The sequence below is a fragment of the Salminus brasiliensis genome, chromosome 3 (assembly GCF_030463535.1).
Source record: "Salminus brasiliensis chromosome 3, fSalBra1.hap2, whole genome shotgun sequence".
Taxonomy (NCBI): Eukaryota; Metazoa; Chordata; class Actinopteri; order Characiformes; family Bryconidae; genus Salminus; species Salminus brasiliensis.
The window spans coordinates 41,619,235-41,643,044 of record NC_132880.1 but is presented as its reverse complement, the minus strand read 5'-3'; the positions used below and the strand labels follow the sequence as shown (position 1 = coordinate 41,643,044).

General features: G+C 41.4%; 1 protein-coding gene across 1 annotated transcript in view; it reads left to right on the top strand.

The window, feature by feature from the left end:
• csmd3b (CUB and Sushi multiple domains 3b) overlaps positions 1 to 23,810 on the top strand; it is a 548,309-nt gene that overhangs the window by 422,968 nt on the left and 101,531 nt on the right. The window contains exons 34-43 of the mRNA XM_072674465.1: positions 3,187 to 3,390; positions 7,805 to 7,929; positions 8,251 to 8,347; positions 11,671 to 11,775; positions 12,690 to 12,808; positions 13,448 to 13,517; positions 18,350 to 18,466; positions 19,678 to 19,887; positions 20,898 to 21,086; positions 22,686 to 22,863. Coding sequence (XP_072530566.1) covers positions 3,187 to 3,390; positions 7,805 to 7,929; positions 8,251 to 8,347; positions 11,671 to 11,775; positions 12,690 to 12,808; positions 13,448 to 13,517; positions 18,350 to 18,466; positions 19,678 to 19,887; positions 20,898 to 21,086; positions 22,686 to 22,863 — 1,414 coding nt within the window. The remainder of the gene's footprint in view (positions 1 to 3,186; positions 3,391 to 7,804; positions 7,930 to 8,250; positions 8,348 to 11,670; positions 11,776 to 12,689; positions 12,809 to 13,447; positions 13,518 to 18,349; positions 18,467 to 19,677; positions 19,888 to 20,897; positions 21,087 to 22,685; positions 22,864 to 23,810) is intronic.

Genomic DNA, 23,810 nt, shown 5'->3' with positions numbered 1-23,810 from the left:
AAGAAGAATTCCATCATCATCACATTGTACAATTGTATAAGAATAAATGACAATAAAGGCACATTGCTTTACAACAGACTAAGAGTAGATTAGAATAAGAAAAAATACATTGGGGGTACATGGTTATTCGGGGCAAAGCACAACTCCTATTTCCCATGCTAATCAGTCTTGTTAGAATAATCCAGCTGCCACTAAATGAAATCTGCATGCAGTAAATGTTGGACAAACAGAGTCTTAGGTAATTATGTTTAGAGGGCAAAGCTGGTGACCTGAATATTTGTGTGTGTTCAGTGTTTACTATGTGTGCTAGGAGTCATGTGTGAGTTTTAAAGATTACTTGCGTCGTTATTCAAGGCAGCACAACTTTCCCAGAATTGTCTGATTCATGCCTCTGGAGTGTGCTGAGCCTTGAAGGCTTTGGAGGAAGGGTTTTTGTCAGCTCGCTGTTGATGATGCTTACCGGCTAAAAACCATTACTCAGCACTGTTGGGAGACGTGATGCTGCTCCGCTCAGCAAACGTTTCAAATCTGCTCCGAAGCTCCAACATGATCAAGCTTCTTATAATTCTACAAACTGTTCATATTTCCCCTCCTAAATCTCTTCAAAGAGCCACCCAAGACTCTCCAGCGTCGAGACAGCATGTCCTGAAGCGCTACAGACTTCCGAATTTGCTCCAACTACAACCCCCCCCCCTCCCACCCCCCCAACATCCATGTCTCCCTTCACCGCCCCACTGTGTTCTGGAAAGCCTTTAAACGTTGCTTCACAGTCGCCTGTGACTCAGCGGGTTTCGTGGCTGGAGACCATGGGCCGTGCTAGGCGCTAATCTGCCCCTTGGTTATCGACTGGTCAAACAGTCGACATCCCGCTATGATGTTTGTAAAGATTCTGACTGAATTAGAGGCTCTGCAGTTCAAGACCAGTTCACAACGTTTGGATGACAGATTGCTAGGATGTTTAAGCTGGAAAAGGAAGGTTCTTTAGCTGGCCGTTGCAGCTTTACAGCAGAAGAACTCACAGTTGCAGGGCTGGTGGATGAGTAACAGCCTGACATTTGTGAAAAAGAGTTTAAAGTAAGCTGAGCTCTCACTCGCTGTTTAAGGTTATTAAATGTTTTCACATACAGTACAAATACAGTATTATGGGAAAGGATCATTTAATGGTGTTTTTACCTTCTGCACAAGCACACAGTCTGAAAAACAAGTCTCCTCAGAATCAGCTTTGAGTTGTTTTCAAGCCGTTGTTTTAATGGAGCTCTCCAAAACTGCAGGTTTACCTCTGCTGTTCCACCTTGAGGAGCTTTCAGCTGCGGTCAAGGCTGTTCCTTCAGTAACTGGGAAACGATTTCAAGGCTTTTTTTTTTCCCACAAATGAGGAGGTGGAAACAACCGCAGGCTGGTTTCACCCCCTCTGGCTTCTCTAGGCAACTCCTTATTAAACCTATAGACATAAACCACACAAATATGGCTTGGAAAATAGTCTCCACTTATTTCTTCTATTGACACGTGGATGAAATAAATCCTATTTAGGCAGACGAATCCAATTACAGCAGTTACATTTCACACGCATTATTCAGAAATCTCTTACTGTACACCTATGACCTGCTCTTTTTCACACCTGAAACGAGAAGAGGAGGCTGGAGGAAGGCACTAGGAGTGTGTATCTATAGTCAGTGAGTTATTAATGCTGTTTCGCTCTACTGTTTGAATGTGTTTACGTCATTACATAGTGAATTACACAGTTCGTGACTCGAAAGGATCCTTACTCCCTCATCTGTATTGTGCTACATAGGGGAAAGTAGCTGTTAACACTGTATTTAGTGGTAAAACACGTCATTACATCAGTTCAAGCATTTTCTCATCATTAGCCCTATTAACCTCAGAGTTCACTGGTCCCAAAGCTCAGTAGCATGAACAAATCCACGCAATCAGTGCAGGATCCACGCAATAACTTGCGGGCAGGATATAATTTGCAACGCCGCGGTCATAGCGGGCAAACATCCAGCAGGTTGTTGGTGGAAGCAGGCGGGAATTATCTCTCACTGGAGGAAACTGCTTGTGGATGAGGGCAGTGAACAGCAGAAAAGAATTGGACCCCCGGAGTCTTAAACCTAGCTTATTAAATCAACTAATCTTGATATCAGTATTAGATGCTGTAGGGGGAGAGTTTGTAAAGTCATTTAAAGTAGTCTTAATTTTACTCTAGCTGTAATGTGTCAGTACAGTCTGCTCAGATCCTCAGATGAACATGAACAAGTCCGAATACCAGTAGACCAGTCCTAGCAAGGTCTGTCCTACCTCAGCTGCAGCCTAGACCTTAGGACACACCGACTGTTAAAAATCCTACATCTGTAGAAACTAGAGTGAGTGCCACACAGCTCCAGGGGCCTGGAGTTAAGGGGTCAAGCCTCGATTCGGCCATTGTCTGTGAGGAGTTCAGTGTCCCCATGGTCCCTGTGTCCATGTGGGTTTCTTCCAGGTGCTTCAGTTTCTGTCCATCTCTCAAAAAAAACAATTATCCTTACTGGGAGAATCAGAGCTCAGGCGGACAGTTCACTAACTGCTTGTGGATGAGAGCAGTGAACTGCAGTGGGGAAAAAATTGACCCCTGGAGCTTAAACCTAGCTTATTAAATCAACTAATCTTGATATCAGTATTAGATGCAGCAGTGGGAGAGTCTTAATTTTACTCTAGCTGGGATGGGTCAGCACAGCCTGCTCAGTGTCTTTCAAATGTGCATGAACGAGTCCAGAGCCTTTGCATACCAGTGCTATCAAGGTCTGTCAGGACACACCTACTGTTAGAAAGTTCTACAGCTGTAGTAGCTGGAGTGAGTGCTGACAGCTCCAGAGCCTGAAGTTGTGGGTCCGAGCCTTGATTTGGTCATTGTCTGTGAGGAGTTTGGTGTCCCCATGGTCCCCGTGTCCATGTGGGTTTCTTCCAGGATCAGGCTCAGATCACGGCGTAACTGTGTAATACCCATAGAAATACACACTATTGCTATTTTAAAGAACACTGCAACATGACTGACGCCCTGTGTAGCTCATCATTTCCATAATAGGGGATTATTTCTGACAGCCTTAGGTAAAAAAACTGAGTATAATGTAATAAAAAGAGGTGTTCACAGCAGATACTCTATGATGAATCTAGGTGGGTTAAAGTTGTTTTCCTTCTGTTCCCCTACAGCTGTGCCGCGGACCAGCGCCACGCAGTGCAGCTCGGTGCCTGAGCCCCGCTTCGGCAAGCGCATCGGCAACGACTTCGCCGTGGGCGCCGCTGTGATGTTCGAGTGCAACCCGGGCTACACACTGCATGGCTCTACTGCCATCCGCTGCGAGACCGTGCCTGACGCCCTCGCACAGTGGAATGACACTCTTCCCACGTGCGTCGGTAAGTCTCCCGTCGGTTCTCCTGGCACTTACAATCCAATATGGACGACTGCAGCGTTCATTATATCCTAATGAAGAGAGAGAACGGCGGGCCTTAAAAGTGAATTTTCAGCAGCTCTGGGCTGTCTGCGTCTGTCTCCGAGGTGAAGTGGGTTAATTAGGCGAGCTGCGTGAGTTAGCACACGGAAGCAGGCCCGATCTTTGAGCTGGGGGGAGGGCGGGGGTAGGGGGTTGAACACTGCAGGCCCTTAATGCAAACAGGCAGGATGTTTCCCCTTGGCTGTGCACTCAGTCAGGTTTAAAGAGCGTGGTGTTGAAGGTGGGGTGGCTTGATGATTAGGCAAACTTAGACAAAGCACTGCTGCATTTCTTTTTTGCCGCCTCTCTCTCTCTCTCTCTCTCTCTCTATTTCTCTCTCCCACTCTGTTGCTCTGACTTGTTCCTAATCTGCTAGTGAGCAGCAGCATGATAATGTCCTCATTGCCAGGTTTCATCTGTTAAGTGGGAGTCAGCATTTAGCTGTGGTGATTGATTTTCATCCACTTAAAGGGCCCATATCCTGCTTTTTCATGCATTTTAAGGGCCACACATGACACTAGTGTGGTTTCATGTTCTGTAATATAGCATGTCACTCATTTTTACATGACACATATGACTTCTTACACAATCTCTTTGATTTAAACCTTGTTTTTGATATTATTTGAGGTTGCCTTGTATTGGCACAGTCCAGTATAGTTCATTTTGAATAGGCGGGAACTGAATTCACTACAATCACAGTAGCAGACTGCCATGAAACTGACTAAGCAAAGACCCCACAGGCTTTGAACTAGAGCTTGGCTTGGGCATGAAAGTGAAGCCAAAGTATGAGACCAGACCTGATCAGGCCTGACAGGTACATGAGAGAGAGACAGACATGAAGAGGGTGAGCGAGAGAGTGACAGGTGAGGAAAGGCATGCAAGTGCATGTGAGAAAGAGAGAAAGAGACTTCTACCCATATCTCTAAATGTATCCCCTCTGCAGTTTAGTAGGCATTTGGGTGATTTGCTGATGGGCACACAGTGAGGATGCAGTTCTCTCTTTCTCGCTTTTTTAGTGGCCCAGACCCATAGCTGTCCACAGAGAATTATCACAGTCCTCACAAAGTCCATCCCTTGCTGTAGACTGAGGCAACACATATCTGAATATTTTTAAGAAATGGAAATTTCTCTCCTTTTCGTTTTTTGTGAATATTTCTGCCTGCACATGAGCCAAAAATGCTTGCATGAGCATGCTAGCCTTGTATGGGGTGATAGTACCCCATAAATAGAGACATCAAACACCATGAAGAAGGGGATTATTCCCAAATTACCCATTACTCCCTACAGACAAAGATTACAATTTAAAAATGTGTAGACTTGGCCTTTATAGGCCTCTGAACCCTTGTGTCAATCTATGGTTGGCATCATGCCCATATCTGGGTCTACTCTGAATTTCTCTCTGGAGAAATAAATAGAATTTTGCAAAAATCACTGCTATCGCACCCAGTGGTAAAAAATAAATTAGTTCAAATTCGTTCTATGAGTACACTTTTTATCAAGCAATGGCAGTTCAGGGGAACTGTGGAGGCCAAAGCAAGATCTGGAAGACCTATCAAAGAGAACTGCTTATATGCTGGTGAAACAAATCTAAATACCCATACGCCTGCCAAGAACCTGCATGAGCTGAGTCAAGAGAGTGGTGGATGTTCCACTGTGCAGCATTGTGGGCTGTGTAATTGGCAGTATTGCACAAGTGAAGGGAAGAATGGAGTCCACATAATCCTGCATACAAATCAAATAACTTGTTAAAATAAATTAAATAAGTTGTTAAAAGGCTAAAGCTGAAAAGAGGATGGCTTCTACAACAGGATAATGAACCACAATATACCTCAAAATCCTCCATGGACCACCTGAAAAGACTCAGACTGGAGCTTTTGGAATGGCCCTCACAGTGTCCTGATCTAAATAGCAAAGAGAATTTGTGAATAGACTTTGAACAAGATGTGCAGCAAGACGATATGAGAATATCTTCTGAAGACTTGTAGTGGCTCTGCTGTCCGCGCTCTTGTATTCTCACAGTAAAGCATTTGCCTGGTCTTGTTTTGTTTTACTTCCTTTCCTGATGTTTTCCAACCGAAAGGGCAGAAATGTGAGAGACTTTGCTTGATTACCTGGGCACATGCTGCATCCTATATATCGCTGCTAAAATATGAATGAGTCTGAAATTGCTGTGAAGTGAATTTGTTAAATAATTTAAACTTCTGGCACAGATATATTGAGCCCTCCTCCATATGCTGTCTCCTCTTCCCACCTCTCTGTCTCCCTGTCTCTTTCCCTGTCTGTCTCTCTCTCTCTCTCTCGCTCTCTCTCTAGCTCTGACACCTATCAATATGTTTCTACCTGCTTTTAACTGTTTAAACAAAGTGATTGACTTTGACCTCTAGATTATCCCCTTGTCCTTGACAGATAGCATCATACCCACACTGGGGATAAAAAAAGAAAGATTTGTCCTGGCAGCGTTAGATAGCAGCCCACGCTTTTGTTATTGACAGATCCTCTCTCCAGCTTCTGGAGGCTCACAAGACAATAGTTGGCAGGCCTTCAACACACAGGAGGAAATTGCTTAACCTAGCTTCTCTGCTAGTAGAAAGGTATATATGTCACTCAGTCTTTGCTGTTTGAGTTCTTTTTTGTATTTCTTTAAATGTGCTGAAGGAAAATCACAGAGATGTAGAACGTGAATAAAGAAAAGGATCAAGACAAACAGTTTGGACAGGATGTGTCTGCTTCTCTCAACAAGGGGCTCTAAACGCTGTATTCTTTCAAGTATTTGTTTGAAATGTAAATGTCTGTTTCAGAAATGAAATGAGTAGCATTGTGTCAGACTTAAAGCAGTAGAAGGTTGCCAGAAGGCCAGAATTGCTTGAGCTGGGTCAAATAAGAGTCATTTTATCAGGCTAAATGAATAAAACTGGGACATTTTGCCTGTTAACATTGACATGCATTTAATATCCATAAATATCTGAATCTACTTTGGCTGGATTCCATTAACACTTTTCACTAAAATATGTCCCCCAGTGTGACCAGATAAGAGCCGATTTCACAGTCCCACATTACAAAAGTACCTACATTATTTATTTTTTACTTCCTGTAACCAACGTGGGCCGGCATCAGAAAAACAGTTAACAGCAGAGGTCTTCTATTCTTGATCCTAGGAAATCACTTTACATAGATGCTCCTGACAATCACCTGACATTCAACTGAATATCTATTAAATGCAAAGTTGAATGTAAAGGACTGTTTGTTGAATGTAACCCTAGACCTAACCCTAAACCCAACCTTAAACTTACCCTTGAATCAACCCTAAATCCTTAACCCAAACTAAACCTTTAACCTAACCCTAAACCTAATTCTAAACAGGTAAGGTTTTTTTTCATTTAGATATTCAGTTGAATGTTACTTGAATGTCAGGTGAGCATTTATGACGTATCTGCAATGGACCAGTAAAGTAATACTGGACCTTGAATTCAGTTTCCAGTCCTAGACTTTGTAATCTACATGGATAATCAGTTACCTTAACTTCCAGAGCTAACATAATCCAGGACTTTAACTGGATTTAAGGTCCAGACCTGAAGACCTCTGGTTTAGAGAAACAGTGAGGATTCCACAGCGTGGTGGAACAATAGATGGTTTGCACATTCCTGTAACGGCTCCATCAGTAAATGTGAAGGACTATTTAAACTGCATTATAGCACACTCTGTAATCTGCCATCTACCATTGAAAAAGCATGAGCACACACACACACACACACACACACACACATACACACGAGAGAGAAACCAGTGACTATAACAGTAATAATTACTCATGTCATTTTTTAAACAGATTTAACTGGTTTTGGACATGGAAAATGCAAACGTGGTCAGGAGGCGTCTCTGATCACCTTTAAATGTGGTTTGAGTGATCCGATCACAATCCAATCACAATGTGTCCTGAGTGGATTTCCACCTGGTTTTTGACATGTGGTCAAGTAAAATCCGAACATTATCTGACGTAACGTAGCGTGTGAAAATGTGAACAGCACTTCTAGACTTTTGTCAGACTGTCATCCCACAAAAGCAGCCCTCAAAACAGCCTGTCTTGAAGAGATTTTGAAAGTGTGATAGTTAAAAAGAAGGGTAGGATAGTTAATCCCATCTGTCTAAAGTGCACCTCATTGGGTAATATAAGGTGCTGTCATTATTCTGATGAAGTTTATTCCAATTAGTCCTTAAAAATAGCATGTGTCTGGAAGGAGACTGCTGGAATCCAGGCCTGTGCTTGTGTGGTTTGTGTTCGGTCCTCATGCGGGATTAATGCAAGCTCTGACCGTGTCTCTTTGGGTTTGCTTTGGCAGTGCCTTGCGGTGGGGTTCTGACAGCACGCAAAGGGACCATCCTGTCCCCGGGTTACCCTGAACCTTATGACAACAATCTCAATTGTGTGTGGAAGGTCTCTGTGCCCGAGGGAGCCGGTATCCAAGTGAGTGAAGAAGCTTGTTTGAAGTCCCTCAAATTAAATGATATGATATTAGGGGTATCGGCAGTGTAAAAAGTGGAAACTTCAATAAAGAGAATTTTAAATATCTGATTAATTATTCATGGTGCAAATGTTTAATTTACAAATGAAGAAAACCCATTTTTACTCAATCTTTTCATTTGGTTTTATAATTTTGTTTGTTGAATTATGGAAAGGTAATGTGTCATGTTTGTAAGTCGCAGGCCCTCTTCTACGTTGTTTGATGTAGCGCTAGTTTGCTAGTCTGTCTGTTGCATTCTGCTGTTTTTTTTTTTTTTTACCCAGATTCAAGTTGTGAGTTTTGCCACTGAACACAATTGGGATTCTCTGGATTTCTATGATGGAGCTGACAACAATGCCCCCAGACTGGGCAGCTATTCAGGTAAGACAAGCTTTAGAGCAGAACCCGATTCTGCTGAGGTCAACATCAGATCAAGTACTGGCTAACTTGAGTGCTGTCGTTTTTGATGCTGTAAGCGTTTGACTTCCGCAGTACATTCACGGCTTTCTGGCCCAAATCTCAGAACATTAAGTGCTGTTTTCTGCTAGAGTTAACAAACAACTCAGGAGGCTCCTAAGTGGTGCAGTACCTGGCCTCTCTCCCACCATCACCTATCGTGGGTGTCTGTTAGCTGACGTAACAGAATTAGCGATTAGCAAAGTGGGCATGGGACCAGAAGGTTGCTGGTTGGCTTGCCAGGCACTTAACCAAGGTATCTAATTTCCATTGCTTTCCAAGTGCTGAAGTGACTGCCCACTGCTCTGGGTGTGTGCTCTCACTGCCCTTATCACTAATGTAAATGTGTGTGCGTTCACTGCCATGGAGGGAACAATTGGAGGGAGTTTTAAGGATTTCCAGAATCTGGAATGACACCATCTTTCTTTCTTCTCACAATTTAATCCCCCCCAGACTTGATCTCTTTAACTGAGTCCCACCTTTCACACACTCAACTTTTTTAAAGCCAGCTGAGGCCCAAGAAAGTACATCATGTTGGGTCTGTCTGGCTAATTAATTCCCTTGTCTGGTGGAGCAGCTATCGAGCAGCAGCACCCGTTGCTCTTTAAGTCTTTTGTTCACAAACAAAGCAGACACTGGGAACACATCGATGCCAGGAGCATGGCAGACTGTCAGTGGGCCCTGACCCGGTCAATGACCGCCTGGGTAAAGCAGAAGCGGGTACAGTGATTAGCCAGGTCTGATCTGCAACTAATCTGGCTGATAGGGGCAATGCTCACCTCCCCTGCCGTACCGCTGCCTGCACAAGCCCTGGCCGGCGATTCCCACCGGCTTAAGACTGTGCAGGGTTAGAACATTGGGCAGTAATGGATAGGTGGACAGAGTGCAGGTAGTTCAGAACAGAGGGCGATCTCAGCAGATAAGTGTTGCAGTGGGAGGAAGTGGGTTGGCTACTGAGCGATGGACTTTTCCAGGAGAAGTGCTCACAGATGAACTAGCTCTTTTAAGATAGATCACAGTGGAGACTCTATCTTGAGGGGGAACAGTTTTGTCCTTGAATGGATTCGTGTGACTCTGCAGTTATCAAAAATATTTCTCCTGATGGTATCGTAAAGTGCTTTTAGATGGGATACGTTTTCTGGGCATACAGTACAGTGGAAAAGTCATAGACATGCAAGCAACTAATATGTAAATGTATATGTAATATGTATATAGATGAAATAGTAGATAGTAGATGAAATTTGAATAAATACAAATAAACAAATAGTGCATGTGAGTGTGTTAGCCTAACCATTTCCAAGCCTGTCCACGAAGAAGCCCAGAATTTACTGCTGCCATCTAGTTTGGCTGGTTATAAGGGATGCAAAATTGCTTTCAAAAGGGATTGGCATCAGACAGATGTTTAGATTTGACCAGAATGGCAGCTTTACAAGAAAAGGAAAAAACCTTTCAACTTTACAATGGAAGTATGGAGCATTCCGTCTTTATAAAATTGGGTTATAATGTAAAGAACAACTGACAGATTTTAAGATTTTTGGCAAAAAAAAATTGCAGTTACATATTTTATTTTGCCTTGAAGCTAAATGAAGTAGATGTAATCTTAATTTCTGTTCTGAATAAATATTTATGTATCAGCATTTATATTTACATGAAAAATAAGCCAAATCAGTCCTTAAAGTATTAAAGTAAATCAGATGAACTACCAAGCATATCAATAACTGGGTAACACATTTCCTCACATTTCTTTTTTGTTTATTTGTATAGCATAATGGTATGACTGTGTTATATAGTATAACCACATCATTTTTTACTACTGAAATAAATAATTTTAAACAAATTGTATAACTGCCTAAGTCTTTTGCACAGTACTGTATGTCCACAGGAATGTTACCCTACAATACTACAGAAAAAGATGAAAAAATACTGCAACTAACACTTGGGGTTACACACCCATATTTTAGTCACCCACTACATTACAAGCTCTTCACAGGGGTCATCAATTGACACTTCCCTTCCGCAGTGTTTCAGCGAATTAAGCCCATGACACCTCCGGATGGCTCAACATTGAGGACTGGCGTCCCACTCCCCTCCAAGCTCACTTCACAAAGCTATCACTTAACCTGCTTCATGACTAGAACCAAACTGGCCTCCCTGGTGACTAAGGCCATACCTAGCCCCACGGACTCCTTTAATAACATTCTCAGTGCCACCAGTTCCATGTGGATGCGACACACTACAACAAAAAATGTACAACATGATACACAACCACACTGCATCAGCTGAACTCCACACTGGCCTCCCTGATGACTAAGGCTGTACCTAGCCCCACTGGCACTAAAGGATGTCTGTAATAACCATGGCTTGTCTGCACTGGAGAAAAGCTGTCTGTTTAAATTGCAGAGATGGACTGTTGACTCAGTTTTTATGCAAGGCAATTGTTGTCTCAACAAAAAAGCAGAAAAGACAGGACTTATCTACAATATATCTACAATACTAATATACTATATGGATAAAAGTATTGGGACATCAGTTCATTCATTGTTTCTTCTGAAATCAAGGGTATTTAAGAGTTTATTCTGCTTTTGTTGGAGTAACTGTCTCTACTATCCAGCAAAGGCTTTCTACTAGATTTTGGAGCATTGTTGTGAAGATTTGATTGCATTCAGCAACAAGAGTGTTAGTGAGGTCAAGATGTTGGAGGCCCCCCACTCCACCTCATCTCCAACTCCCCAGCTCATCCCAAAAGTATTCCAGAGAACCCAGTTCCACTGCTGCACAGCTCAAAGTTGAATGGCGTTAGGCATGGTGCCAATAGGTTCATGTTTTCGGCTCCAGAGAGTCCAATTCTGTTTGCAGTACTTCTCTACAGGGACTAGACAAACTGTGAGTGTGCATTTGCACATCTGATTCCGCGATGGGTGCAACTTAAAGTAGTCCACAGACATTTGGACATGTACTGTGTATACAATATGTATTATTACATACTTACTACTGTTATGTAGTGATATAATCAGGCTGGTAAAAGGTAGTAAAAACACCATTACCACACCTTCCTATGTGAAGTTCCATCCTAATACTACTCCTCCATACATCTTGGTCACTCTGGGTTTGTGCATCAAGGGAGGCCACTTGCTGCTGTGTGGTTTGTGCCTGATGTATTAACAGTAAATAATTCATTTGTCATCTGGTACTGGGCTTCGGTTTGTCAGTTCAGAAATCATGGTGTGTTATTATCACTTCTATTCTAGGGACGACCATCCCTCAGCTGCTGAACAGCACATCCAACAACCTTTACCTGAACTTCGTATCTGACATCAGCGTGTCAGCTGCAGGTTTCCATCTGGAGTACACAGGTACAAGCAAAGGGCAGCTTCATATCACTCACATCCCTCTGCTCATCCTATATTAAAGACCTAGACTGCAGTAGAGGCCAGACTGCAAGTTCAGCGCATGTGACTTATGAGTACTGGCACCGCATTTATAGTGAAAAACAGAAAGAAACTGAACCTTTTTAACTATGCAAAGCACATGAACTGCAACTTCCCCTACACAGTCACGCATCGGTGTGCAAGGGCAAGATCGATTGTCACGCCAGTCACTTGATAGGAAAGCCCTGATGCCCTGCTGCATTTCTTCATGCAAACATATTAATGGACATATTTACATTTTTCAACACCCAAAAAAAAACTTACTAAATAAAAAAGCTGAAACCTCTGCTCGCTTTCGGTGATTCGACATGGCATGGTCATCTGTTCTCTCAGGGATTCTTATTAGTAAAATATTTAAAGTCATGCTTATCGCAAAATAACAAGTTACCCTAGCCTGGATTTTGTGGGCTGTAATGAAATGCATTGAGGTAAGATGGCACACGCCAAGTCCCATCATTTTTCTCCAGATTTTGGCCAAATAATATTTCTGGCTGCAGGTGCCATGAAAGCTACACCTGCTCTACACACAAACCTGCCAGGCCTCCTCATTTGTATCTACAAAATAATTATCTGGAGAAGAGCACCCCTGTCCAATTTTGGTTGCTTTGAAGATTCCTCTTATCCATAAAAGGCACAGCAGACAAAGCTGAATAACAATCCTATGCTAGCTCTATATTTAGCAGCAATTCCAGAAAATCCTCATTGACTCATTGCATGTAATGAAAATAAAAATGGGCCTAATTCATGTCCAGAATGCATGCCTGTGTAGTTTAATATCATACATACATGTTTTATGCATCTAGTTTCAAATCAGGTAACTTGACTTCATGTTTCCTCAGCAATTGGCCTTGATTCCTGTCCAGAGCCTCAAACTCCAACTTATGGGATCAAAGTGGGAGACCGTTACATGGTGGGGGATGTAGTTATGTTTCAATGTGAACAAGGATATTCTTTACAGGTAAGTCAGTATATATGAAATGTTTAACTGGATTAATTTATAAACATAAAGAAATAAAAATCATAATTTTATAGAATTCTCTTTATATATAGATTTTTCACTGCTACATTTAGGGCACATTTGAGATTGTGTTATGTGTAGCGTAAACAATTTAAAAAGGTTTAGTTTGAACTCTAGGATCTACTATTTGACTTTTTTCCATGGATTTATGGACCCTACTCTGGTTATGCTTTTTAAACATATCAGTGATATTTTAATTAAATCATTAAGTGATTTGTGGAGCAGTAGCAGCTAAAATATTAACTGGACAACTGGAAGTTGCACAGTCTCTAAAACTATAGGAAAAAGTCTCTCAAAAGCCAGTGTAGGGGTTTTAGAACCAAAGTAATATGCTCTGTTCTCCTCGTCCTGGTTTAAACTCTTGCTGGAGCCTTTTGAATCAGCTGGAGCTGTTTAATGCTCTTTGTGGGAAGGTCATTACAATGGTCAACGCTGCTGGAGATAAAAGATGAGCTTGTTGAGATACTAAGCCCTTGATTCCTGTCTATATTGTTAAGATAATAGAATTGGCTTTATAATTTGAACTACTTTTTTTATTTTTTTTTTAATATTCTTTTTTTGTGTTCTTGTTTTGTCCAGGGAAATGCCCACATCACATGCATGCCAGGACCTGTGAGAAGATGGAATTATCCTGTACCACTCTGCCTTGGTATGGTTATTAAATGGATTGGAAACACTGTGGGCCATCGTTCCATACACAGACTAAACCAAGTCCTGGATTTAAAGCAATTTCTAGGAGCAGAACCGTCATACATTTCTTTAGCACTTGAGTAGAGGACTGCTCCTTTGAGATGTAGAAAACACAATCATCTAGCGTCTTTGCTGCCTATATTCAGGGCTCAGATTGAGGGGAGATGTAAGGACACACTGGTGCATGTAGGATTGCATATAGTGAGCAGTACCGAGTTGCTTACATCTTACATCTTGAAGGTGGAAGTTGACTTACCTCAGCTTACTTTAGTCAAAAGTTCTTCTAACTCATATTTTTTCTGCATCTCAGTTTGAAAAATACACATTTATTTGAGCCTGAAAAAAACATCAGTAAATGAGCTACAGCTGAAATTGCTTTGCTGGGATTTGGACTTATGATCTACTCACACTTGATAAGCAGGCAGTTAGACTGTTGTACCACTCTAGAGTTGTCTTACTGCCTGCATGTTAAGGGACAAGAGGTCATATGGTCAAATCCCAGCAAAGGCTTAGTGTTCCATTGTCAAAAGCTTCCCAGTCTGGGGACATCTCAGTCTTACAGAAATATTTAATCAATTTCAGCTGCAGCTCATTTACTAATGCTTTTGAGGCCCAACTTGATGTGTATTGTTGACCAAATTTGGAAAGTTAGAAAAACTGGGATAACTTGTGACTAAACTAAGATGGGTTAACTCAATAAACGCTCTGTAATCAGCTACTGCATCATTGTAAGTTGACCCAACCTTATGTTTTTACTGTGAAGGAAACTGATGGTAACTGACCGTGTACAGGTTGTTTATTGGCAGTGATAGATTATAGAATGTCACAGAAAGCAGTCTCAGTATAACCCTAGGTTAGATCTGTCTCAGCTATCCATTACTCCTTCAGCGTTTGCTTGAGTCTGACTCTGAAATGTAGAATGTTTCCGAGTTTCTGAACAAGCCACCAAAGAGCATATTGATGGATGGTCTGCTGTTTATTCCTGGGGCCCTTTTAAAAGGGAGCCCCTGCTGAAAGCTTCATGTCTCTGAGATTTGCTTCATTTGTCTTTCTCAGGCCAACTGTTTGAGCCGCAGCCAAGCTGAAAATTCTGAAATGCCTGGCTCAATAATTAACCACCCAGATGCTTACTCATATCTTTAATGAAAACACTCCCAGTACCAACTATATGACTTTTTTAACACATTTCCGAGCGCTTTCTGTTCAGCTTAGATAAGAGGCAGCAAATCTCTGAGCTTGAGCAAATATGAATAAATGAAATGGTACAAAAAAAAACTAAAAGCGTTTTTCTAAATGGGTGGCTAGGTTACATGGAATGGGGTTCAGTGACACAAACGAGGTTAATGTTACACTCGGATACTGACAGAGTGCTCCATGGTTATACTCTTCATCTTTTTCATCCTTTTTTCAATACAAGTTTAATTTTTAACAGAGACTGCTGGAGCTTATTCCTAAAAACAAGACACAATCACATACTGCTTTAGAGCCTTTAGAGAGAGTTAACTTTTGTGTTTTGACAAATGTTTTTTACTGGAAATATTATAAATCTATTCTAAAACATAAGCATCTACAGGGTTCACATAAGTCCTGGAAAATCTGTAAAAAAATTCAGTCAAGGATAATTAGACAATTGCTAAATATGTTCTGGAGGTTTAAGTGAGATCTTGGAAAAGTTGAGCATTGAGCCACAGAATTTGCATAATTTTGCAAAGTTTAGCTGCACATTTCATCAAGCTTTCATTGCTAATTATCAGTTGTTTAACTGTGTTGGCAAGTGTTTTAACAGTTTTCCTCAGTTTTCCATCAGTCAGTTATATTAAGTCTAGTTGCATTTTATTAGCTCTATTTATGTGGATGTTTATCACTGATTAATGTGACATAGATAAGTATTGAATATATTACTCAGAAGTTGTTGTTCAGAACTTTCTTTTTTAACATTTCTAAACAATATTGCCTTTTTCTCACCAAAATGACACTAGGCTGTCATTCTCCAAAGACAGCTCTAAAACTTGTTAGCTTCACATTTCTAATACAGCAAATAATTTACATAGAGATTTGCTTCTTACAAAAAAGTTTTTCATGTTGTCTATGTCACGCAAAAACCTCCAAAATGGCAACTTTACAAGAGGAGGAAAAAAACTGCTTATTTAAGAATCAAATCAAAACAAACACACCCCTTCCGCCCCCCAAATTCATGCATGCACATGGCCATACATCTTTTTAGGTCTTCATGGCCATAAAATCCTTTGCAACTGTTGTACGATCAAATACTATGATGTAATGTTAGAGAGAACAGCACCATGGCTTTTGCTAGGTTGGTGTTAGCTAGGTTGTGGGTTAGAAAATAACAGTAGCAGTGACAATTGCTGCTGCTAAGTCAAGCAGTTGTGATTATCTATCACCGACATTCACAAACGAGATGAAACAGTACTGAGCTATCTGTGAAACAGGACAAATCAGTCAATGTTGCCCACCTATTGAGCAGCAATAGAGCAACATCCTCATCGCTTTTCATGTCTTTCAATATTTGAAGGTCTCTCCTCCGTCCAAAGGCCTCAGTAAGGTGTCTTCTCCTCTAGCCTGAATAGACCAGGAAGCTAGTGAATTGTGAGGAAACATTTGCTACATTTTATAAAGAGTGTATTGGACTCAAATCATATACAGCACCTTTAACATCCAATGGAAGTCATTTTGGAGCATTTCAATTGGTCCATTCATCATGAAATTGTAATACAATGTAAAGAGCAGCTGCCAGATTCAAAGTTTATGTCACAATGTGAAAACGTACAAACATGGAGACAGCAGTGATATAGCGCAAGCTGTTAAACAGTACACACAGTAGCTATAAGTGTAAAACCATTTTATACTGTAAGGCTTTTAATACACTTATTGTATATTATCGTTTATGGAAATCATTGGAAGGGTCCTGGAAGATGTTTTCCTAAAACAGAAGGAACCCTGACCTGTAAATGAATCAAGGTCAGCAGTCAAGACCAGTTTTAGACTACATCTAATGTTTATCCTAAAAAGTAGAATTGATAGAAAATTCTCTCTGGCAGTGAAATATTGTCCAGCCCTTTCAAATGGACAGTTTGAATACCTATCCAATATCAGTTTAAAGTGTAGAAAAGATTAAGCAACTGCTCAAAATCTTGTCTGGTGAGCAGATGGTGTGAGAGAAGAAGCGATTTCTTTTGAGATAGGGGTAAACATTTATACAGAGCGAGCCCAAGAATGAATAAATGATCAGCGACAGCTGCATCAGCTTGAAGGTGCCGGGGAGTTGGACAGGAATCATGACTGTGTTACTCACTGACTCGCTGACTTGCCACGCCTGATAGGCCAGAGCGTTAACGTGTGAACGGTGTGGTAAACAAAAATAATGAGACTGATATTCACTTTAATGGATTTGTGGAGTAAAGTGATGCCAGGGGGCTTCCCTGGTGTGAGGAGTATATGGCCATATTTCCTCCATTCCCTGGTCCTTCGCCAGTCTTCATGTTTCGGGTGCGGGTTTACAGCCCCAAACACAGGAAAACAAGAAGGACGGTTACGTGTGTAGGTGTAGTTGAGTGTCCGAGTGCTTTGAGTGCTCTGATTTCACTCACACGGGACACTAAATGGAGGTCTTTTTTGTGCCAGAGTTTTAGCTCTCAGGCTGCCTCTGCAGCGAGAGCTTTCTATGTGGATAGAAGGGTCTCCCCTTGAGACCACCTCTCTCTCTGTTCTGGGCCCAGTGGATGCTTTTGAAAAGTTTGTTATTGATCAAGGGCATCTTGTTTAGCGCCGCTGTTCCCCAGGCTCGTGTCTGATTGCGTTTTGTCCCGTGTTCTGTCCGATTCCCTCTTGTTTTCACTGCTTTTGAAGGCTTGTTTTCATTACCGTGATGTGCGCTAACACCCTGTAACTCATCCTCTGCCACAGTTAGTCCTTTCACCTGGAACTTTTCGACTCCGACGAGCCCTTTATTTCAGTGGGAAACGCCATTTAATCATTCCTTAAACATTTCACTGCTTTCCTATTGGGCAAATCCTTCATTGTCACAAAGCGGACTGTGCCAACAGTTTTTGGCTCTCCTAGGCGCGGAGTAAAATGCAGCAGCAAAAAAATTGTCATTCAGATCAGAATTCAATCAAGTCCCTGCGAGTGGTTGTACTTTTTTGTTCCTGTTTAACACTTCTACCTTGAGGTGATGCAGTTTTCATTGCTGGATTTGGCTCTCAGCTATTTAGCATTAGGCTCCCAAGGTATAAGCAAGGTGCGAAAGAATGGCAAGCTATGCTAATGTCACAACTGGAGCGAACTGATCTGTTACTGTGATAGATGAGCTGTGTTCTGTTTGGTGGAGGGCTGCCAGGTTTCTTTGAAACCCTGTTATCTAGAGCCTTGATTCAGAAGTGTGAGGCTGGCGCTTTGTGAATCACCCTCAATTAGCCATTGGCTATATTACCATTGTGCTATATGCAGTACATGACCTCAGAACCGAGTAAAGGACGGATCTAACTTCATGAAAAGAGTTTCTATCATTGATCTGCTGACTGAAATCAGCTTAGAGTTGCTTCACAGTTTTTCTTGTATGACTCATGTAAGGGATAAAGCACATAACCATTAACAAGAAAATGCTTGAACACACACACACACACACAAGGAGAAAACACTTTCTTTTGATTTTCAGAGCACACACACACACACACACACACACACACATTAATAGAACAGTATTGCCGTAATCATACAACTTACGTAAATCCCTGCTGTCAGTTAAATGTGCCTGTTTGTGCCCCTCTCCAGCTCAGTGTGGGGGATCCATGACTGAAGTGAGTGGAGTGATTCTGAGCCCTGGCTATCCTGGCAACTACCCCAGTGGTCTCGACTGCACATGGACTGTCACCTTGCCCATTGGCTTTGGTATGTCTAGTTGACCTTTGTGGAAATGTTGTTGGATGGTTTAAGAGCCATGTTCCATGAGCTTTGAAGTTGTTTTCATTTTGTCTTTGCTCATTTGCATAAGTTACCATGAGCAATCAGCAAGTACACTATATAGACAAACCTATTGGGACACCTTCTCATTTTAGTTTCTTCCAAAATGAAGGGTATTAAAAAGCATTCATCCTGCTTTTGTTGGAGTAACTGTCTGTACTGTCTAGGGAAGGGTTTATACTAGATTTTGGAGTATTTCTGTGAGTCATTAAAAGTCACTGAAGTTTTCTCCCCTCTGCAAGGAACTGATTTTTGAACTTGTCACCTTGTCACTGCACTGTTTTCATGTCCATGTCTTACAATGTAAAAATCATGCAGGAGAACGTAAATGAAAAGGCTATGATCAGGAAATCATGACCAGTACAAACTTAGGAGCAGAAAGCATCTCAGAATGCTAAACATGTCCAGCCTTAAGGTGGATGGGCAACAACAAAGATGCAGAAGACCACATCAGTTCCACTTCTGTCAGCCAAGGACAGAAAGCTGAGGCTACAATGGGCACAGGCTCACGGAAACTGAACAGTTTAAGACTGTAGAAACATTAGCTGGTCTGATCAATCTCAATATCTGCTGTGACACACTGCTGGTAGGGTCCGAACTTGGCACCTACAGCATGAATCTATGGACTCAACCACACTTCGAGCCTATTAGTACCAATCAGCCATTGCTTGAATGCCACAGCCTGTTTGAGTATTGTTGCTGACCATGTGCATCCCTTAATGGACACAGTTTCCCTATCATCTAACAGCTACTTCCAGCAGGATAATGCACCATATCACAAAGCAGTCATATCAAACTGGTGATAATGTTCTTTAGTGGCCTTTTCCAGTCACCAGATCTGAATTAGGTAGATCACCTTTTGAATGTGGGAGAACTGAAGACTGGCAGCTTGAAAGTGCTCCTGAAAAAAATTGCAGGAATTAAAGAAATTCACCTGAGAAAGAATTGAGGTTGTTTTTGAGGCAACACACAAATTAGTATAGTATAAATATTAGTATTAGTATTAGTATAGCATTAGTATTAGTATAGCATTAGTATGGTAAAGTCTAGTATAGCCAGCCTGTTGTGATTGATGTAATCAGGGAATTTTAGGTTCTGTAATGAATGCTTGCTGTTATATTTTATGCTTTGTTTATCAGGAATCCACTTGCAGTTTCTGAACTTCTCTACTGAGGCCATCCATGATTATCTTGAGATCCGGAGTGGTCCAGCAGAGACCAGCACAGTGATTGACAGGTTCAGTGGGCCACAGGTGCCAGAGCCTCTGTTCAGCACCACTCATGAGACGAGCTTCTTCTTCCACAGCGACTACTCACAGAACAAGCCTGGATTTCACATCACCTACCAGGGTGAGCCGTAGCTTTATTTATTCAGCTTGAAGGGATTCCAGTAAGTTCACTGGAACGTATACCGCTCCTTTTAAGTAGGGATGCTAAAACTATTAAATCTTTAATGGTGGTAATTATATAGAAGTCACAGAATGTGTAGTATGTGTAAGTAAGAAACATCCTCTGGTAGTAGCACTGATCTTTTCATGAGTCATGCGCTGCACATGTTTGGTTTCTCAGTGTTTCATTTCATTTTAATAACTTTCATCACTTGAATGTCATGCCTTGTTCATTTAAATGTTTAAAAGGTAAACGTTTACATCTTTAGGCTGAACAGAAGTGACATTTAGAAGAGAAAGTACACGTGATGCTGGACATATCCGGGGAAAGAGCAGGCTCTCGGTAGAGCACATTCCTTCTTTAAAAGCCTTTAAACCACACTTCTTTGTGTTACAGAAAGTAAATTGCATGTTCGAAAGCACATCTCAAATGCTGGAAATCACTGCTGGAGGTTTTATGTTACTAGCTTGTATTTGTTGTCAGGAGGACACACATTTTTTAACTCAGCAAGGTCATTCACATAAACAAGCTGTGGCACTGTTCAGCTGTGAGATTTCTATGGTTCTCTGAGCTATTTTGACTAATCTAATAACCAAAATAGCATCTTGTCTGATGTTGATGTCCCCTAGTCTCTTCATAATGGTTGATTCAGCTTCCTTTGCCACTTTAAACTCTAACTCTAACATAGTCTACTTGTTAATGGTGCCCTCAGAAGGTTCTGCCAAGGTCCAAGGCCTCTATTTTAGTTTGGTTTAAAATAATAATAAATAAATAAAGAAATCGGAAGCTTCTGAAAGCACTTGTGAAATTTGTTTTTTTGAAGAATATTTCTCTTGTGAAGAAAGTCTTATCCCAAAACAAAGTCCAACCTTATTAGAGCTGCTCGGACCATGTTGCTCTGATTTCTTCTCCCAGCTCTTGGTAGCACTCTGTGTGATTAAACTGCTGTTTCTTTTTTTTTTTATTTCCAGCCTATCAGCTGCAGAGTTGCCCAGACCCCCGACCCTTCAGAAATGGCATTGTGATCGGCAGCGACTTCAGCGTTGGCATGACAGTGTCATTTGAGTGTCTGCCAGGCTACTCCCTCATCGGAGAGACCTCGCTCACATGCCTGCACGGCACCAGCCGCAACTGGAACTTCCCTGTGCCACGCTGCGAAGGTGACCATCCAGCACTGCCACTTCACACACTGAACGTTCCGATCAGACGTTTGTAGTCTACTTGTTATTGTCGTCCTTAGAAGGTTCAGGGTCTGCTTAAAAAAGAGGACATTGACCCGTTCGCTGCTTTGATAGGGTTTCAAAATGGAATGACCCCGGTTTTGTGTACAAGCTGTTTTTCATTTAAAGCTGCTGTAAAAATGTGCAGCTGTTTATTCCTTGGTTATGAAATAGCAGACAATACGCTGACAAAAGAGATCTGCCTAGGGCTTAGATTCTTCTCCTTACCTCAGTTACCATCTCTTAATGCTAAATAATGGTGCATGTCCTTATGCTGAGAACAATTGCCCCCTGGTTTATGAGTCAACAACAGTCTCTTCTGTCCTCAAGAGTGGAGTCATGGGTAAAACTGAGGTGCTAAATTAGCAGAACATTTCATTTGCGTTTTATTGTATAATTTAACCCTTGAATGGATGGGAGGTTTGCCAAAAGTTGATACCTCGGTGAACCTACGTTTATATCCAACCAAAAAAAATGAAATCTTTATCTAAATTTGTGAAACTCCTATATTTTATGGACAATAAAAAGTAATGAAATATAGCAATGCAGTTTTTGTATACTTTTTATTAACCAAAAGTGCTTCTTCTATGGCATTGCTTAAAGTCCTTGTAGCACCTTTATTTCTAAGACTGTGAAAAGGCAAATCTGTGGTATTTGTTAAAAGCTTGGTACATACAGATGGTTTGGACATAAATTAAATGTACAGTTGTACAGTGCATTGCATAGCTAAAATTGTAGCTAAGGAACAAGAACACTTAAAATGAGCTCCTTATAGGTTTGCTTTATAGGTTGCTTTACTAAAAGCAAAAGTTACCATATATACAACTGTAATAATCATGGCTCTTAGCCTGATTAAAAGGTTCATAACTGTTGTAAAATGGTTTTAAATAGCACCAAAAAAAGGTTCTTCCTTTGTTGAAAATAAAGTCTCCACTTTATTGTCATTGCTCAGAAGTGCAGTTTAATATAACATCTGCAGCTAACCCATCTGTGGTAGTGAACTCACATATACACACTAAGGGGAACAAGCACCTTAACACCCATGGAGTATTTGGGAAGTGGGGGGTAGCGGTCATACTCAAGGACACTTTGACCATGAATGTTGAGAGAGGAGAAAGACCTGTTTCTTCAGTGGCCCACATCCCCACTTTCTTTCCTGCTGGTCCGGGGGAACAAACCACCAACCTTCTGGTCCCAAGCCTGCTTCTCCAACCTTAAGCCCATGATGACCCACAAGCTGAAGAACCCTTTTTCAGTACTGTATAGAACCATTTTTTATTATAGCGCAGCTTCATACAGTTTGAAATCAGTGTGTGATGACTGAAGCATTCACTTAATGTGAGAGTTCTCTACCAATGTAAATGCTCCTCACACCTTCCTGTCTCTTACAAGCTCTGTAGAGAACCAAAAGTGGTTCTTCTATAGCATTGCTCAAAGAACCGTCTGTAGCACCTTGATTTTTGAGACTGTATTCATTTGGTTGAACTCTTGCTTCCATGGCGATCAGTGAACAAATTATGTATTTCTGACCCCTATAAGCTCTGTGTGGAGGAAACATCACAGCCATGAACGGCACCATCTTCTCCCCCGGTCATCCGGCTGAGTATCCTAACTTCCAGGACTGCGTGTGGAGCGTGAGGGTGCCCCCTGGGAACGGCATCTACATCAACTTCACTGTCCTCAGCACTGAACCCATCTATGACTACATCACTGTGTGGTAAGAGCTCATGTATCTCATGAATATGCAATGACATACTTATTACGGAATTAATTAATATTTATCAGCCTGTGATCAATAGCGAGTGGTCTTCGTCAGAGCAGGTCTCTGTGCTAATAACACCAGAGAGAAGTAGGCCAGCTCTGCTGAGAGATTTGACTGATTACATGGCTAAAAGAGTTAATCGACTTCCAGCCTGGAGGAGGAGCAGGTCTCTGGTGACCTGCAGAACTTCCTAGAAAAAAGCAGACTCTGTAGAGCGCATCCAGCATGCTCTAAAAGCCCCCAAGCTACTCTCCCAAGTGTCTTAAGAGGGAAAGTACATGTTCGAAAGCACACCTCTGATATTATCAGCCAACGTGTTGGACAGTTTGACATTCACCTTTTTTCGCTTATCACGAGGACGCAGGTCTTTAACCTGTTAAGGACAGTACAAAAAAACAAACTTCAGTTTTATCTGTTTATCCGTTTTATTCCGGAGATCTTCTCTATTAATAGTATGATGTCTCAATTCTGTTGTTGTACTGTGAACAAACACAAAGCCAGAAATTCACAAATGCATGTTGTTTACCTTTTGTTAGAAAGCAAAAACAACATCACATGCTCAAAAATGCCTAAGCAAATACACTACATGGACAAAAGTATTAGGACACCAGTTTCCTCTGAAATCAAACTAAAAGAGTTTATCCTGATTTTGTTGGAGTAACTGTCTCCACTGTCCAGGAAATGTTATTAACTAGATTCAGTATCATTAATGTGAGCAATTAATTGCATTCAGCGACCAGAGCCTTACGATTACCACACTACCTCATCCCAAAAGGTTTTCCTGGAGTACCAACCATCATTCCAATGAGCACAGTTCCACCACTCCACAGCTCAATGCTGGCATTAGGCATGGTGCCATTAGATTCATGTTTATCTGCTCCAGAGAGTCTTATTCTTTTGGC